This window comes from Artemia franciscana, unplaced genomic scaffold, assembly GCF_032884065.1.
Source record: "Artemia franciscana unplaced genomic scaffold, ASM3288406v1 PGA_scaffold_1179, whole genome shotgun sequence".
Classification (NCBI taxonomy): Eukaryota; Metazoa; Arthropoda; class Branchiopoda; order Anostraca; family Artemiidae; genus Artemia; species Artemia franciscana.
Window position 1 is genome coordinate 1,064,894 of NW_027062617.1, and position 17,009 is coordinate 1,081,902.

The 17,009-nt window shown below is 36.0% G+C and overlaps 1 protein-coding gene across 8 annotated transcripts in view; it reads right to left on the reverse strand.

The window, feature by feature from the left end:
* The window catches only part of LOC136041197 (CCAAT/enhancer-binding protein gamma-like), a 238,193-nt gene that overhangs the window by 2,262 nt on the left and 218,922 nt on the right, over nt 1–17,009 (reverse strand). For all 8 annotated transcript variants that reach the window (XM_065725763.1, XM_065725768.1, XM_065725767.1 and 5 more), the window contains one exon: nt 8,246–8,430. In XM_065725763.1, the coding sequence (XP_065581835.1) occupies nt 8,246–8,430 (185 nt within the window). The remainder of the gene's footprint in view (nt 1–8,245; nt 8,431–17,009) is intronic.

Genomic DNA, 17,009 nt, shown 5'->3' on the forward strand with positions numbered 1-17,009 from the left:
ATTTTCTCTTTTTTTGTGAAAACGAGACATCCAAAAGAGGTTCTTTTATGAATATGTTCTTGACAGGCATCTATTTCACGACTTTAACAAACAAATAGTTAATACAAGATAGAAAATGTAAAGATTCTAACTTGTGTTTAACCCATGCTATTGCCTCATAGTTGTAAAATACTTAAAAACTAGTGCTTTACTGAAAACTTTTGAGTCGTCCTAGCTGAGTGGTTAGCGTTCCAGACTTGAAATCCTGAAGTCAGGGGCTCGAGTCCTAGGTGTGAATCTAGAATGAGCTTACAGAGTCACCCCATTGGACCCCGTCCTAAACAGGTACCTGGGTACAGAGCCGGCTCTAAATAGGTACCCAGAAAAATCTGGGAAAAAGCACGGAAAGCGTTGGATGATTTGCCCCCATCCACGCATTGCACTCCCGGTCGAAGGCGTCGAATCAGGAGCTCTTGCTGCGATCATAACCATCAAGTGTGTTTAGGCCCCATGAAAAGTTTCGCTAATTTTCAAGTATATAGGGCAGAAGGATAAATTTTGTTTTTTTGGAAGGGGAGGAAGGGTAGTGTTACATCAAAACGGCATAAAATAAAATAAAAAGAACCAAAAACAAAATAAAGACCATTTTATTCGAGTCAGCTTTCGTCACCTCCGACAAAACGAGCTGAATTATATTTTCTAGTTTTATTGCTGATTTGAGGAGGGTCGAGCTGAATGGGTTTGAGTTGCATTAATATTGAGTTGAGTGAGGGTTGTTGCATTGGGGTTCTGTTAGACGGGGTCGAGTTGTACCAGCATTCAGTCGAGCAGCGGTTGAGTTGCAAGAGGTTTCAGTTTTACCGGGTCCAGTTAAATGAGGGCTCAGTTAAACGGTGGTTCAGCTGCATGGGAGTTCGGTTGAATGGGGGTGAGGTGCACGAGAATTCAGTTAAACGGCGGTTCAGTTGCACGAAGGTTCCTGAACAAGGGTTAGGTTACACGAAGGTTCAGTAGCAAGGGGTTTCAGTTGCACGGGTATTCAGTTACAAAGGGGGGGGGGTAAATTACACGAAGGTTCAGTTGCTCCTGGGTTCAGATTTACGAGGGTTCAGTTACCTGGGTTAAGTTGCTTGGGGCTTAGTTACACCAGGGTTCAGTTACATACACACTAAGTTTTACATAGTAATATTGGCGATTTTAATAATTTTAACAATAAGGGAAAAGCGACACGCAGCGCTACGATGCTGGAAAATAACTATCGTTTTAAATTTCGACCGACGAGTTTATTTACTTATTTTTTCAACTCAGATGGTTAGATAAGCAAATTCGATTAGCAACTATTCAATTAAAACAAGTAGATAAGCCAAAGATGGTAATCCTACCATCTTCTTTTACTGGAGTTCACACATGCATAAACGTTCAGGATGCAATAAATTATATGAAGCATTAGGGCAGAGCTGACCTATTAAAACGTTGACTTGCAACATAAACTGGCCTGGAATAAGAAACAGTTGAATACCAGGCCAGACATAAAACAGTTCGTGGTAACAAACTGTAGTAAGGAGCGACCCGGCTCAATAGTAAACGAAACTCTAAAAAACGGAACTTTGATGCTAAAAGATACATCAAAAGAATCGAATTTTTATGCTGATTCTAAATATATAAAAGTTACGAGCCTGAGAAAATTTGCCTTATTTTGGAAAATAGGGGAAACACCCCCTAAAAGTCATAGAATCTTAGCGAAAATCACACTATCGCATTCGGCATATCAGAGAACCAAAAATCAAAAATTTCAAGCTCCTATCAACAAAAATGTGGAATTTCGTATTTTTTGCCAGAAGACAAATCACGGGTGCGTGTTTATTTGTTTTTTGTTTTTTTTTTTTTCCCCAGGGGTCATCGTATCGACCAAGTGGTCCTAGAATGTCGCAAGAGGGCTCATTCTAAGGGAAATGAAAAGTTCTAGTGCTCTTTTTCAGTGACCAAAAAATTGGAGGGCACCCAGGCCCCCTCCCACGCTCATGTTTTCCCAAAGTCAACGGATCAAAATTTTGAGATAGCCATTTTATTCCACATAGTCGAAAACTTTAACAACTATGTCTTTGGGAATGACTTACTTCCCACAATCCCTCGGGGAGGGGCTGTAAGTTACAAACTTTGACCAGTGTTTACATACAGTAGTAATGGTTATTGGGAAGTGTGCAGACATTTTCAGGGGGATTTTTTTGTTGTTTTTTTTTTGGGGGGGGGGGGGGTTGAGGGGAGGGGGCTATTTGGGAGGATCTTTCCTTGGAGGAATATGTCATGGGGGAAGAAAAATTCAATGAAAAGGGTGCAGGATTTTCTAGCATAACTATAAAAAACAATGAAAAAATAAACATGAAAACGTTTTTTCAATTGAAAGTAAGGAGTAGCATTGAAACTTAAAACGAACGAAAATTATTACGCATATGAGGGGTTCTAAAAATACTTTAGCATAAAGAGCGAGGTATTTAGGAGGAGATAAATACCTCGCTCTTTATGCTAAAATATTTTTAGTAATTTCAACTATTTATTCTAGTTGAAATTACTAAAAATTCTGATTCAGGGGTCATTCTTAAAGAATTGGGCCAAAACTTACGATTAGTGTGAAGAGCGAGATATTAACGAGGGTACAAACCCCCTGGTATACATAATAAAAATATAAGAATATAAAAGTTTGGTACGTAAGTTAATTCTTAAGTTACGTATATTTTTTACTAATAAAAACATTGAACACATCGTTAAAAATTAAAAGTTCTAGTTGCCTTTTTAAGTAACTGAAAAATTGGAGGGCAACTATGCCTCCTATCTCACCCCTTATTTCTCAAAATTGTCTGATCAAAACTAAGAGAAAGCCATTTTGCCAAAAAAAAGAATTAATATACAAATTTCGCGGAGAGCCAAAATCAAAAATGCATTAATTCAAAAACGTTCAGAAATTAAATAAAAAGAAGGTTTTTTAACTGAAAGTAAGGAGCGACATTAAAACTTAAAACGAACAGAAATTACTCCGTATATGAGATGGGTTGTCCCCTCCGCAATCCCTCGCTCTTTACGCTAAAGTTTGACTCTTTGCCACAATTCTGCTTTTTAAAATAATTAAAAGCTTTAGCGTAAAGAGCGAGGGATTGCGGAGGAGACAACCCATTTCATATACGGAGTAATTTCTGTTCGTTTTAAGTTTTAATGTCGCTCCTTACTTTCAGTTAAAAAAAAACTGTTTTTTTTATTTCATCAACAAACAGGACTGATATAGTGGCTAGAGTGTCCCATTAAAAATAGAGACTTTATGGATCTTATGAACAAGGGAGAAGCATTTGGACCAGTTTCTACCAATCAACATATAATCGAGTGGTAAAATAAGTAAGTAAGTAAGTAAGACGGCACTAGACCCTTAAGGTTCAAACCGGCGGTGCTGATCTCCGTTTCATGGCCCTTCAGCCAGGAAGTGCAATGGGGGGCTGGAGGTCAAGCATCCTGTGCTTTCACACACCCTTCCTGCTTACCTTCCCCAGATTTCTCCAGGTACACATTCAGAGCTGGGTCGACTCTGGCTGAGCTTTCAGAGTCACGCCACTGACACCGTCCCAAACTAAATAACTGGTCACAACTGGGTAAAATATTCATCTTAAGTCGTATTCCCAGTCTATTAGTTCCAGCTTTCTGTCACCTTATTTTACTTGAATTATGAAGTTTTTATTGTTCAGTAGCTAAAATCCTTTATCACCTAACTTTGTGCTTTCTAGCCCTATGAGATGAGTTTCTGGAAATTCCAACGAGTCAAATTCAAAATGTACTTTAATATTTAATTTAATATGTATTCTTTTTTAAAATACAACATCATTTCAGAAACATTTCTATTAATGGCCCATTGAAGCAAACAGACTTCAAGTATCTGTTTGACCTTCGAAAGGATTTTCAAAAATATTCATTATAACTTAATGTCTTCTACAACTAATATTGGCGATGCATTTGAGTCAATTAGAATCTTAAAAAAAAAAATCAAATTAAATTCTTCCTCGCTGATCTATTTTGAAAGTAAAATCGACGCCATTGCACTTGGCAGCATTGTTCCATATCAATAATATTTGATACAGATGCTTAGTCAAACATTTCGTGGTAACGAACTGTAAGTAAGTAGCGACTATAAAATTCATTAAGTCTAATGTTACTCATCAAAGGCTATGACCCTGAGAACATTTTTCCTTTTACAACCTTAAAACATTGGACAGCAACTAGCCCCCCTTCCACAATTTTTCCCCTAAGTCGCCTGATAAGAATTTTGAGATAGCCATCTTGTTCAACATAGTTGAAAGTTCCAATAACTATGCCTTTGAGGATGACGTGAATACCGCCCCCTGCCCTAAAGCTTCTGGAGGAAGGCTGCAAGTTATGACATTTGCCCATTGTTTTATGTATGGTATGAGTTATTGGGAAGTATACAAACTTTTTTCCTGGGGGGGGGGTATTTCCAAGGTCAGAATTATACGTGGGGACTGATTTTACAGGGAGGAACCATTCAAGGAGGATTTTTCGTTTTTCCATGATTTGGAGAGGACAGATTTCCAGGCATTATTTGAAAAACGACGAAAAATTAAATAAAAGAAACAAGTTTCTTCAACCGAAAGCAAGAAGCAGCATTAAAACTAAAAAGGAAAAAAAATAACGTATATGAAAGGGCTGCCCCCTCCTCAATACCCGCTCTTTACGCTAAAATTTGACCTTTTGTCCCAGTTCTTCAAGAACGACTCCTGAAACACAAAGGTCGTTTAATTAGAATAAGCTTTTTTAAAGGAGTAAACAACTTTCGGGTAAAGAGCGGGGTATTAAGGAGGGGGCAACCTCTTTCTTATACGGAATTATTTTGTCGGTTTTTTAATATTGCTCCTTACTTTAAGTTAGAAAAAATTATTTTTTAATTTAGTCTTGATAAGATCTAAGATCTAAAAGATCTATCAAAACAAAGAAAACTTGAAAAACAACGGATCTATGGCCAGTAGATAAAAACGAAGAAGAATTAGACGAACATATCATCGGTCTAAACTAAGGCGTCCAAAAACCAAACTAATATATCACATAAAAATTGTAAATAAAAGGTTTTATGTAGGCTAGAATAAACACAGTTGTTTTCTTATCAAAATGCAAACAGGAAACATAATTATTTTATAAACTATAAAACTATTAGCTTAGTCTTGACGCTATACTCGACAAGCTATAAAGCTATTAGTTGTAAAATTGGTCAGCCATGACGAAGCCAAATAAAGAAATTTTGGAAAACAATGGATCTATCGCCGGTAGGTTGACAAACAAGAGCAATCAGGGAATGACCAGTTGCTTCTGCGTGATGTTCCTTCTTGTCATAGAAGCGCCTCATCCAATTATAATGTTTTTAACTTCCGCGGTTTGGTCACAAAGCAGCATTGTACTCATCGTTTCATTTTATTCTTCTGTGATTTTTCTTTTCTTTAAATTTTTATGTTTTGGATTATTTCTTTCTTAACACCAAGGATGCCTTGTTGCATATAGTCAAAACGTTCGTGTGACTGTTCTTCTTTTTCTTCCTGAAGGCCATGGACCCATTGTTTTATAAGACTTTCTTCTTTGAATTTTACGCTGTGTATTATTTAGTCAATTTAAAACTGCATAAGTGAGGTATGATTATGACAAAAAAAGGAAATTTAATGTAATGTAATGTTAAAATTTTCGTAGCTCATATAATTGACTTACCAATAAAGTGAACACACCACTCGATGCCTTTTTTATGTTCTTTGCGTATATAATAATCGCTTCTACTGCAAATTCAAATTCAAGCACTTTGTGGAGCTCCTAAAAATGACGAATTTTCGCTTAAAGTATGAGTTATCAGTCGTTTTCGACAAAATAATGCTACGTTTCCTCAGCGCCATTTTCTCGGTCGTTTTCGACAGAATAATACTACATTTTTTCAGTGCCAAAATTATCCATAATAAGATTAGTTTAGGTTAGGTTAGTTTGGGTTAGGTTAGGTCAAAAACTGCTTAAATTTGAATTGTAGTAAAAGCGATTATTATATTCGCAAAGAGCATAAAAAAGGCATCAAATGTTATGTTCAGTTTATTGGTAAGTCAATTATATGAACTGCGAAAAATTTACCAATGTAATTTGACAGTTTAAAAACATAAAGTCTAAATGGGCACAACAAGAAGATTTTCTAAGTTAATTAATTCATTTTGAAAGAAAAATTGACCCTTAAAGATATTAAATCGACCCCCCTTCCTTCCATACTAGCATCTTTATATAGTCCAAATGGACGTAGATAGGATATTTTCCGAGAGGGTTTAAGAGTAACTAGCTAGGGAAGGGAGGTTAATTTATCCTTACAATACTTTGCCCTAGGTCGTTATTATGGCTTTTTCAAGGGAGTAGTGAGTTTCTTAGGGGCACTACTTCCCCTTGTCCTTTAGCTACGATCATGAAACCCAACTAGGCACGACTTCAAACCTGCAACAATTATGAACAAACTGATCATGGAAGATTTAAATCATAACTGAAACTATAGTTAGATCATGGGAGGGTGAAAAAAGTTTATTTTCAGGGGCTCAAATAATGATCTACACTTCAGCCCAAAAATAAAATATTATAGATAAGGGCATCACAATAGACTGAAAAGATATAAATATTATTGAGACTGAATGAGGGAGGGGTTAATAATTTATCCTTGCGACGCCTATACTTCTGGTGTTTATGTGCTATTTGAGAAGATACTGATCCCCTAATAGCCGAAGTTTCTTCCTAAGGGCGTTTCATTGTTTCACAACCCCGGTATCTTGGGTGTTACCATCTAGCACCTTTCTGTGGACCGATATCAAGGGATCAACCTAACCCTTGTAATGAAAAAATTACTATCAGTTTGTGATCATGCTTAACCCTTCTTTGTTAAATAATAAAAACTTTAATGACTATAAATGGTGGCTGATATAAATCTACGGGCGTAAACAGGGCTGGACAAAATTAAGCATTTGATTTATTTATTTACTTTTGGGAAGCAAGCTATTATATCTTTTTTTTTAAAGGTGTGCGTTTATGATGGCGATTAAAAGTGACGAATAAGAAGTGGTCGCGCGATGTATTTTTTATAAACCATTGAACAATTATATCTGAACAGTAGCGAAAAGTCCAATACTCTCCGTTAAAGATTTTTGACACATACCGGTCTAAACCTCTCTTCAAGACTCCGCTTCTTCGCGCAAGTGTAGTGACAAATATTTAGCACGTTATATATGCTCTGATATGACTGAATGCCAAGAAACAGCTGAAACTACTGCTCTGACGTGCTGGGAACTTCCCAGTCAGCGCGCTATGATGTGTGGTATTTTTGAACAAAGTTTTCGCTACTGTTCATATGCACTTATACTATGCTAAAAGGTTATGATCTTAATTTTTTCTAGGATCTACTACCCATGAATATATATTTAACATTAACATTTATAAATTCTCCAACGCTTTGCTAGCCAATTATATTGTCTGTGGAAATCTTTTAAAATCTTTTAATGCCTCTGAAAAATTACATCGATCCAGTTATACCACCTTTAGATTAAATAGAAACAATAAAATAACCACAAATATATTTGCAATTTCCACTAAAAGCAATCCCTTAAAACAAGTTTGATCAGAAACAATCCATACAAGAGGAACGAGTGAAAAAATTGCCTTTTTTTAGGGATATCGGTAGATAGCTGAACAGCCATCTGTTTCAAATGAGATAAACAAATTTTTGTACTTGTACGACAAACCCACTACCACTCAAGTTGTTAATTCATTGATGCAATATACAACCGGTTTTTTCGTTAGTTTCTTCCAGCTAAGCATGAGACACGACAAAGAGAAGTGAGAGAATAGATGGAAAATATATAATTTGGGCTATACATTTGCAAATTTGGGGGGGAGTATTTAGACAGTGTGAATTTAGAAAAAATTGTTACTACAAAACATGCAGAACAACTGTACCTTATGCATTAGGCATGTATACCCGCTATACCTTACCCACACCCCTTAAGTGCAAATATATAGCCCAAATTTGTTTCTAAAGTGTCAGAGAAACATATTAGAAGAATATTAGGTAGTGGGTATATCATAAAAGTACCCAAATTTCTCTTCCCCGCTGGCTCTCCCTCAAACATACCGACAGAAATTTCATGAAAAATAGTCCATACACAGGTACGAACCTAAAAATGACCCCTTTACAAAAGAGCCAAAGTACACATACCCGTAGATGCCTGGACAAATATCTGTTTTAAATGGGATAAGTCATTCTTCAACTCGACAATAGCTCCTTGTAGCTCTTTATTGCTCTCTTCAAGCTGCTCAACTCTCTGTTGGGACATCACTTTAGATCTCTTACTTCTTTCTCTACTTTTCTTTACAGCTTCGTTGTTTTTCTCCCTTTGTTTACTAGAAGCAAGAAACAGTCAGAGCTATATTATTATTGACTGATTCCTATTAGAAGAAAAGAAAAACAAGCAGAACAATAAAGTCAAATAGTCAGAGAAACAGCTAGACAGATACATAGCCTGGGGAACCAATTAGGGGAAAGAATTTTCTCCCCCAGATTCACCCCAGGCTTTAAAAAGTAGTGTAAACTTTGAAAGTAGGTTAGATAATATAATTAAATTCTTAATCATAATTAAGTTCTCTGAAATTCCTACTTCCTAAATGACTACATTAATATTATAGATTCTGAGCATTTGTAGCAACTGACAGATTAAACTAGGTCAGTTCCTGTCACATGCTTCAATGTTTGTTTCCTTGTTTCAGTGTATATAAGCCAACGTTTTAGATTATTTTAGTCAGTCCTTATTCTGTGTCTGTCCTCGTCGTGTGTACATTTAATGTATTATATGTGTAAATAAACATTTTTATTACACTTTATGAGAGTTAGAGATACTAGATATCCTCCACCGGTCGAACCCTATACTGTAGGCCAACGCTACCGTAATGTTCTAAAGAAGAGAACGCAGAGAGAGAGAAGAGGAGCCTTTACAGTAGATTTGGGTATCTTCATTGAAAAGTACCTATTTTGACATTTTCACTAAAAAATACCGTTCTTTTTGGTATTTTCAATGAAAAATAGGAAATCAATAATACTAATTTAAATTTAAATTAAAAAAAAAATCAGTTTTCTCACCTATATTTTTATGAATTGGCATCTCCTACATACAACTAACTAGAGTTCGTCAGCACAAAAAGTCATATTGGAACAAAAAATCATACTTTAGCGTAAAGAGCGATTTATTAAGGAGGGGTAACCTCCTCATATTCGTAATATTTCTGATCGTTTTAGGTTTTAACGTTGCTCCTTACTTTCAATTGAAAAAAAACTCTTTTTTTTATTTAATTATCAATAAAACACAAGTAATATTTTAGCCTTTAAAAGGTCTTGAGTAAAGAAACAGCCGAACTATTATAACAATTATTTGTGGTAACTTTGATTTGTTTTAGGCTTCATTTATTCGTTCTTAGTAATTACTGTTTCTTTTAAGTTTGATTCATTATATGACTACTTCGGTTAGGGTCTTAATATTGCTTTCTACTTTACCAATATTTTTTTTCTATATTTTTCAATTTAATCATAAATAAAACTTATTAGCCAATATTATCATTATTAACATATTAATAAGGTTGTCAAGTAAAAACCAGTGTAAATTAAATAAAAAAAAAGTTTTCCATGACAAATAAGGAAAGAATTCAAAACTGAAAACACACAGAAATTAGCTTAAATATGATGCCTTACATCTAAAACAAGCAGAAATTATTATGAAAGAAGGGATAAAACCTAAAGTGAACAATTAGCTCAAACTTAAAAGAACAGAAACTAAGATAAACAGACAAAGAGAACAGACGGAACTGCCAAAACCCACAAAAAGAACAAAATAACCGCCATTCTCAAGAGCCTCTAAAGATTAGTGTCACGTCCTGAAAACATTGAAGGGCAGGGTGTTTTTTATTCAGCTTAACATCCCCTCAACTTGGCCCGAAAGTTTCAAGCTATTACCCTTAGATGCCCCTAAAATATTGCAGCATTATTCTTTTCATCGTTTGGATGCATACAGTGCCCTTTGATCCAGTTCAACTTCCCCCTAAATATTCACTGAAAGTTTCAACATGATACCCTTAGCTGTTCCTAATATATTGCAGAGACGCCCTTTTAACAACATCTATGTACATAGTGTCTTTTGATATAGTCCAGCTTCCCCTGAAGTTTCAAATCAATACCTTTAGCCTGTTCCCTAGATATTACAGACATGCCCTCTTGATCAACTGGATACACATAGTGTCTTTTGATTTTTATATTTTTATTATTGAACCTTATTAATGCAACTGTTTTCTTCTTTTTAAACCCATTCCTGACAAACGTTTAGAAAAACCTTCGGCAAAAAAAACTTTGAGTTTGAACTATTAATATGAACTATTAATATTGAACTATTATAATGCAAACGATACTATAGCTTTTAGGGGATTTAGTGGACGGTAATACAAAGCTGTTTTGTGGCCATTTGTGTTTCTTTTAAGTTTGCCTTCGCTGGATACCATAATTTCTGTTAGTCTTATGCTTCATTTTTATAGTCATTTTTGTTCATTTTAGGCGAAATATAAGATAATTTCTGCACACATTAAGTTTTAAATTCTTTTTCCAATTTTCTTGGAAAAAAATTGTTTTAGAAAGTTTATTTTTGACAAGGATCAAACAGGGAGACCATTTGAGGCGTGACACGGACCTTATCTGACTTCGAAGAAATGATGGTTCACCCCCCCCCCCATTAAGAGAAGCAGAATGTCCCTCTGCAAGCATTCAGTCAGAATTTTGCTTCAAGGGAAGGGGGAGGGGTCGGTAAAAGTATTTCTAACAGTAGAAGTTAATGCGAAATGTGATACGATTAATGTTAAACTTTAACCAATCCTCTTTATAAGAAAAATGATAAGAATAAATGCTGGAATCATAAAAGCATTAGCTTGATTTCTGTCGGATAGTGCACGTGAAAAGCAATGAAACACTTCCGTGTCACCAAAATTAGCTGAGATATACTTTCGAGCATGTTCTTTAATATGGCCCGATTACGCACGCAAATTTTTTCTCAAAAAGCCGCTAGGTGGCTTGAAATCCAAGATCGTGGACGAAAATACGAGTTTGCCAAAATGAGAAGACATGGCCGTTCAAACAGGCTAGTATGGGGTAATGGATGGCACAGGTTCCAAACGTGCTTAAAAATAACCTAAATTGTACCATAGTGCTGCTAGGTTCCTCAAATCCAAGATGGCGGTCGAAAATATGAGTTTGTCAAGATTAAAAAATATGACCGCTCAAATAGGCCAGTATGGAGTAATCGATGGCAGAAGTTTCGTAGTTCCGTTCACAATCGATGGATTGTGAACGTAAAACTAACCTAAGTTGTACCGCAGTGTTGCTAGGCACTTCAAGTTCAATATGGCTGTCAAAAAATAAATATTTGTTAAAACAAGAAGTAATGACTTCAAATGGGCGGATTAGGAGCAGTCGATACTTCAGATTCTGAAAACGCACGTATATGCAGATAAATTTACCTTAGTTGTAGCGTTGATCCGCTTGAGGTCTAAAATGTAGTTGACCCGTTGATCCGCTTTGGGTCTAAAATCGAAGATGGTGGAAGAAAATTTCAATTTTACGAATCGCACGAGGTTCATGATCCCGATATAACAGGCTGGATTGGTGTAATTAATGCATCAGTTTTAAAGATCGTTCTGTCATTCCGACGTACGCCTAATAGTAGTACAGTCTGTACAGTAAAAATTGCCTACGTATGAAACCATGACGCGTCCAATTTGTTACCTTTGTTCATATTTGCTAAACCAGTTAAATATCAGTTAATCAGTTAAAAATCAGTTAAATATCTATTAATTCTTCATCTCTCTATTTATTGTAAATGAATCAACAGAAGCTAAATGGACGGATTAAAGCATTTAAGAATTATAATTTTATCAGAAATACAAAGAGATCAATCTTCTGGTAAAATAAAAAAAAAATAATAAAGACATGATCAACGATTAGGGCACTCTGATTTGCACCAGCACAGTGGACTACAATTAAGGTCAAATTTGCCGCAGTGGCACCTTCTTTCGCACCTTTTTTGCGACTACATCGCACTGTCTCGCGACAGACTTTTGACACTGGCGGGAGAGAACCTAACCAATTGGGAAGCCACTTTCCATCGGTGCCTCTGACCCAGCCAAAGCCAGAAAAACTGGGAAGGGTGTGCGTTGAATCCAGGCTTTAACTCCACACAAGAACTGACTGCAGTGCAGCTCTAAGGATGTTTCGTAAAAGCGAGTCACTAGATGGAGGAAGTCTCTGCTTGTTCTTGGTCTTTTGTTGTAGAAATGTTTCTTTCCCAAATTTATTCACGTCGTCGCAGTCTTATTTTACATCGTATGTCTTTCTGATAAAGCGTTCAAGGTCGGAAGGCTTGTTTGTCAGTTAATGGAAAGGTTCCGTCGGTCCTGGTATATTTTGCCAGGTCGCAAAGAACTGCCTCTTTGAGTGGTGGATAAAAGAAGAAACGGTATCAAATTTTGTAAACACGTGGAAGAACGAAAGTGCATGTGATTTAGTCGGCCCGAGCGATCGAACTATTTCGTGAATGGGAACCTACTTTAGGTTGGTACCGACACCAAACACAGAATATAGTTCAGATACTCCAATGCGATCAAAGCGTAAGGTCACAATCACGTCTGTGTCCACTTTTCGTATGAGAATCGACACATGTCCTTGTAAGACTGCGTCACAAGCGTGAAGCAAAAGGCGGGTGTCAGCCTCTTCGTGTGAACATAGCTGGATGTGGCTATGCTCTTTAAATGCCTAGTTAGCTATGCACGTGTTTCCAGTAGTGCAATATATTCGTTTTAACGTTGGAGACTTTTTCACGACAGCATGGGACGGCAGGTTAAACAAGTCTGTTTTGTTTGCATCTACTTGCAGGATTCGTTCCACTTCAATGGGATTTGTGTGTTCGGAAGAACTTTTAGTCCCCTTGTCTCTCTGACTTCTGACAGACGACTTTAGACTATCCAATCTGTAAACAACGAATACGAGGTCAAGTTTGTCAACATGTTTGAGCTGATACTCAATCATGGGAAAAAATACATTTTCTGCGTGCTCTCCGATGGTCTTCGAATTCTCTGGGTTCAACATTTGCACCGGAGCAGCTCCGTCTATCAGTTTCACCGTAACATTTGGAACATTGACCTCAGTAGTTTTTCGACGCTTTTCACCCGCACTAGGAAGCAAATTACTTAGCAGAGATTAGAGGGAGGAAGGAGAATGCGTCGATCAATGCGTCAATGTTAAATTAACAATCGAGGAATGCAAGAATCATCAGATCACGTTAGTCCTCAGTTTTAACGATTACAAATTTGTATTTCGTTCATCTGAAAGAAAAGCTTTAGTTAAGGTCCTATTCTTGTATGGTATACCAGATAAGTCATCAAAGTGATCAGTGCTATGTATGAGAATAATATTGGTTCGGTTAAACAAGTAACTGAGGCTACTATTTGATTCGGTATAGAGTCAGGAGTTAAGCAGGGTTGTATCCGCTCCCTATTTATAAAACATTTAATTAAAAAGAATATTTCCTGAAAAAGAGGCTCTTCAAAGGAAAATAAAGAGCTATGTTTAACTAACGACAAACAGAGATAAAGCGAAATAATAATTCAAACTTAAAACGAACAGAAATGATCACAAACAGGAGTAGGGCTAACACCTCCCTAACCCTCCTTAAGACCAGAACCTCATTTGCACCTTACTGAAAACAGTTTTTATTTCGACCCGTGTGTTTTTGCTTGTTATGACATCAACCGACACATAACAAGAAAAAATATATCAAGGCTAATCAAGGTTGACAAATTAGAGGGGTGCTACCCTTCCCTTCCTTTCAAAACCTCTAAACAGCTTTAATGTCCTATGCATTTGATTAAAAACGATATTTATTTTCAACAATGTATTTTTATTTGTTAAAATATACCCAGCAATAACAAAAAAAAGAAATAAAATCATCCTAATAACGGAGACTATTGAAAAGAACTAATGAAAAAGACTGACTGATATATAATCAGAATCGTTTCTTGAAGTCTCAGAAATTTGCGAGGTACTAAATTTATAAAAGAGGGAATGCTTAAAATATATTTTGTTTTCAGAAAAGCATAAATGGCATTCTGCCTTTTACAGAATGCTATAAGACACTCTTTGGAAAGCTGAGGGGGCGCTAGTCCTATCCCTGTTTTTGGTATTATAAGAAAATGGATGAACGTTTGGATTTTTCGGCCTTTTACAGGGCTGAAGCAATCCTAACCCCCATCCTGTTACAACCTTGAATATAGACGAATATTGATCGACCACTTTATAATAAGAATCCTATTGAGTATAATAAAAATTTGATTAACCTTAGATGCTTGTTTGTTTAAAAGAGAACTCTTTTGTGCTGAATTATTAAAAAAGATTCTGATTTATTGTTTAAAAATCAAAATAAAATACAACGTTAATTGTCAATTCAACCAAATTTGTAGTCGGATGAGATCCCCTTGGTTCTGAAACTTCATTTGGGGTATATTAATGGCCTTGGGTTTAAGCAGAGATATAAATATATATATATATATATATATATATATATATATATATATATATATATATATATATATATATATTTCTTACTAAAGAAGTATATAGTATAAGTATATAAAGAAGTATTTCTTACTAACGAATATATACATATATATATATACATATATATATATTTCTTACTAAGAATCAAAACAGCCTCATTTTTTCAAGCATTTAATGTCCTTGCTCACCTTGATTCCCCGAAGTCCAAATTTAAAATATACTTGATCCTCTCGTCCAATATTCCCTAAGTTTCAACTGGATCTCGTAGGCCGTCAAATTATACCTTTAGCCGTATCTGAGATATTGTAGACAGACTGTTATGAAAACCTGCATGCACATAATGTGCTCTGATTTAATTCAGTTTCCCTTAACATTCTCTGAAAGCTTCAAATTGATACCCTCAGCCCATTCCTGAGATATTGTTGATAAACAATTTTGACAACCTGGAAATGCATAATGTCTTTTGATTTAGTTTACCACCACTGCCAACTTTCCCTAAAATTTAACTTAATACCCTTAGCCGTTCCTGAGAGGTTTCACTTAGGCCCTTTTGACAACCTGGATACACATAATTTCTTTTGATTTAGTTCAAATTAGTACTATTAGCCGTTCCTAAATTATTGCAGATATGTCATTTCGACGCCTTTGATGCACTTAGTGTCTTTCTATTTAGTTCAATATCACCTTCAACGTTTCAATTTAATACTCTTAGCCATTCCTGAAATATTGCACATGCATCTCTTTGACATACTGGATGCACAGTATGTCTTTTAATTTATGTCCGTTCAACATCCCCCTCAAAAGGCCCTGGAAGTTTCAATTAAATACTCTAAGATGTTTCTGAGGTTTTTCATACATGCCATTTTGACTACCCGGATTCAAATAGTGTCTTTTTATTTAGTTCAACGTCCCCCTCAACAAGTCCTGAAAGTTTTAACAATATCATCAACCATTCCACAGCTATTGCAGGTAAGTCCTTTTGACAATCTGGATGCACATTATGGCTTTCGATTTAGTTCAGATCCACCTGAACATTCCCTGAAAGTTTCACCTTAATACCCTTAGTCTCTTCAGGCACCCGAAATCAATCAAGCCCCCCCATTCCCAAAAATAAACCGGACAGCTTGTATAATTTACGGCTTTTGCCCCAGAGGCTCTGAGGGTCATGTTATACCTGAAGGTATAGATATTGGACCTTTCGAAACGGGCTCCCTCTTAAGTTCCTATTACCACTCCTTCCATACGATGTGGCAGAGCATAAAAAATAATGCATAAATAACAACACATTGTAGCCAAATCGCTCTTTACTTAGGTAGCGATAATGCGCCGCCTATGATAATAATAATTCCGTTTATTTACAAAAAAAAAACATACCTAAACCAATAACAATGCGCAGAAGCCATATTCTCCTAAAGACTAAAAACAATATTAACATTTTGTTTTTTACTGAAATAAGGACAAAGGAAGGAAAGAAAAAAAAAACTAAAGGAGGTTGAGTCACGAGGGCTCAGACACCCAAATTAAACACGCAAAAAAACGAAAACAGATTTGAAGGGGTTTGTCAAAAGGAAGGCAACAAAGGCTTACGCAGATGATTTAACTGTCTCAAATCAAATTATTAGCGAAATGAAAGAGTTTTTGGATGTTTTGAGGCTTCAGGGCGAAAGAGTAAATTTCAAAGTGAATTTAAGAAGATAAAGTAGTTTAGACTATGAATAAATAAGGGTGAAGATGTTATGTTAGGCAACAAAAATATTTTCAAAATGGAAAGCTAAACTTATCTGAGCAGTATCAGTATCATTGGCAAAGATGGCGAATACACCAAAGATGTACAAAGTAGAATAGCCACGGGGCAGGATGTTTTTTCGCACTTGAAAAGTTAGGAAGATTAGGGAGACAAATCCGCAAACTATAATCAGAATATTGATCAGGTAATGACAGTGGTCCAAGTATGGTTCTAAATACCTGGGTTCTTCGAAAGGCTGAGGGAGATACATTAAACGTTTTCTAGGAATAGTTTACGTTTGGCTGAGTGTTTATCAAGCAACAAGAAAATACACTTTGATCGCAAAATCTAGGACTATCGTTTTACGGATTAAAGATGGCCAAAGAAAATACGGGACTTGTTAATTATTTAGAACATACTCAAGTTCTTGATCTGAATGTAGAATCTGAGAAAACCGGTTTCATAGCGACAAAGTGAAGTAACGGGGGACAGAATGCATCAGAATTGTATAGCTTGGGCTATATATTTGCAAATTAGGGGGAGGGGGCAATGCCGTATCCAGGATGGTTAGGTGGTTTGGACCCCCTCCGAAATGTTTGTCCGACTCGTAAAAAC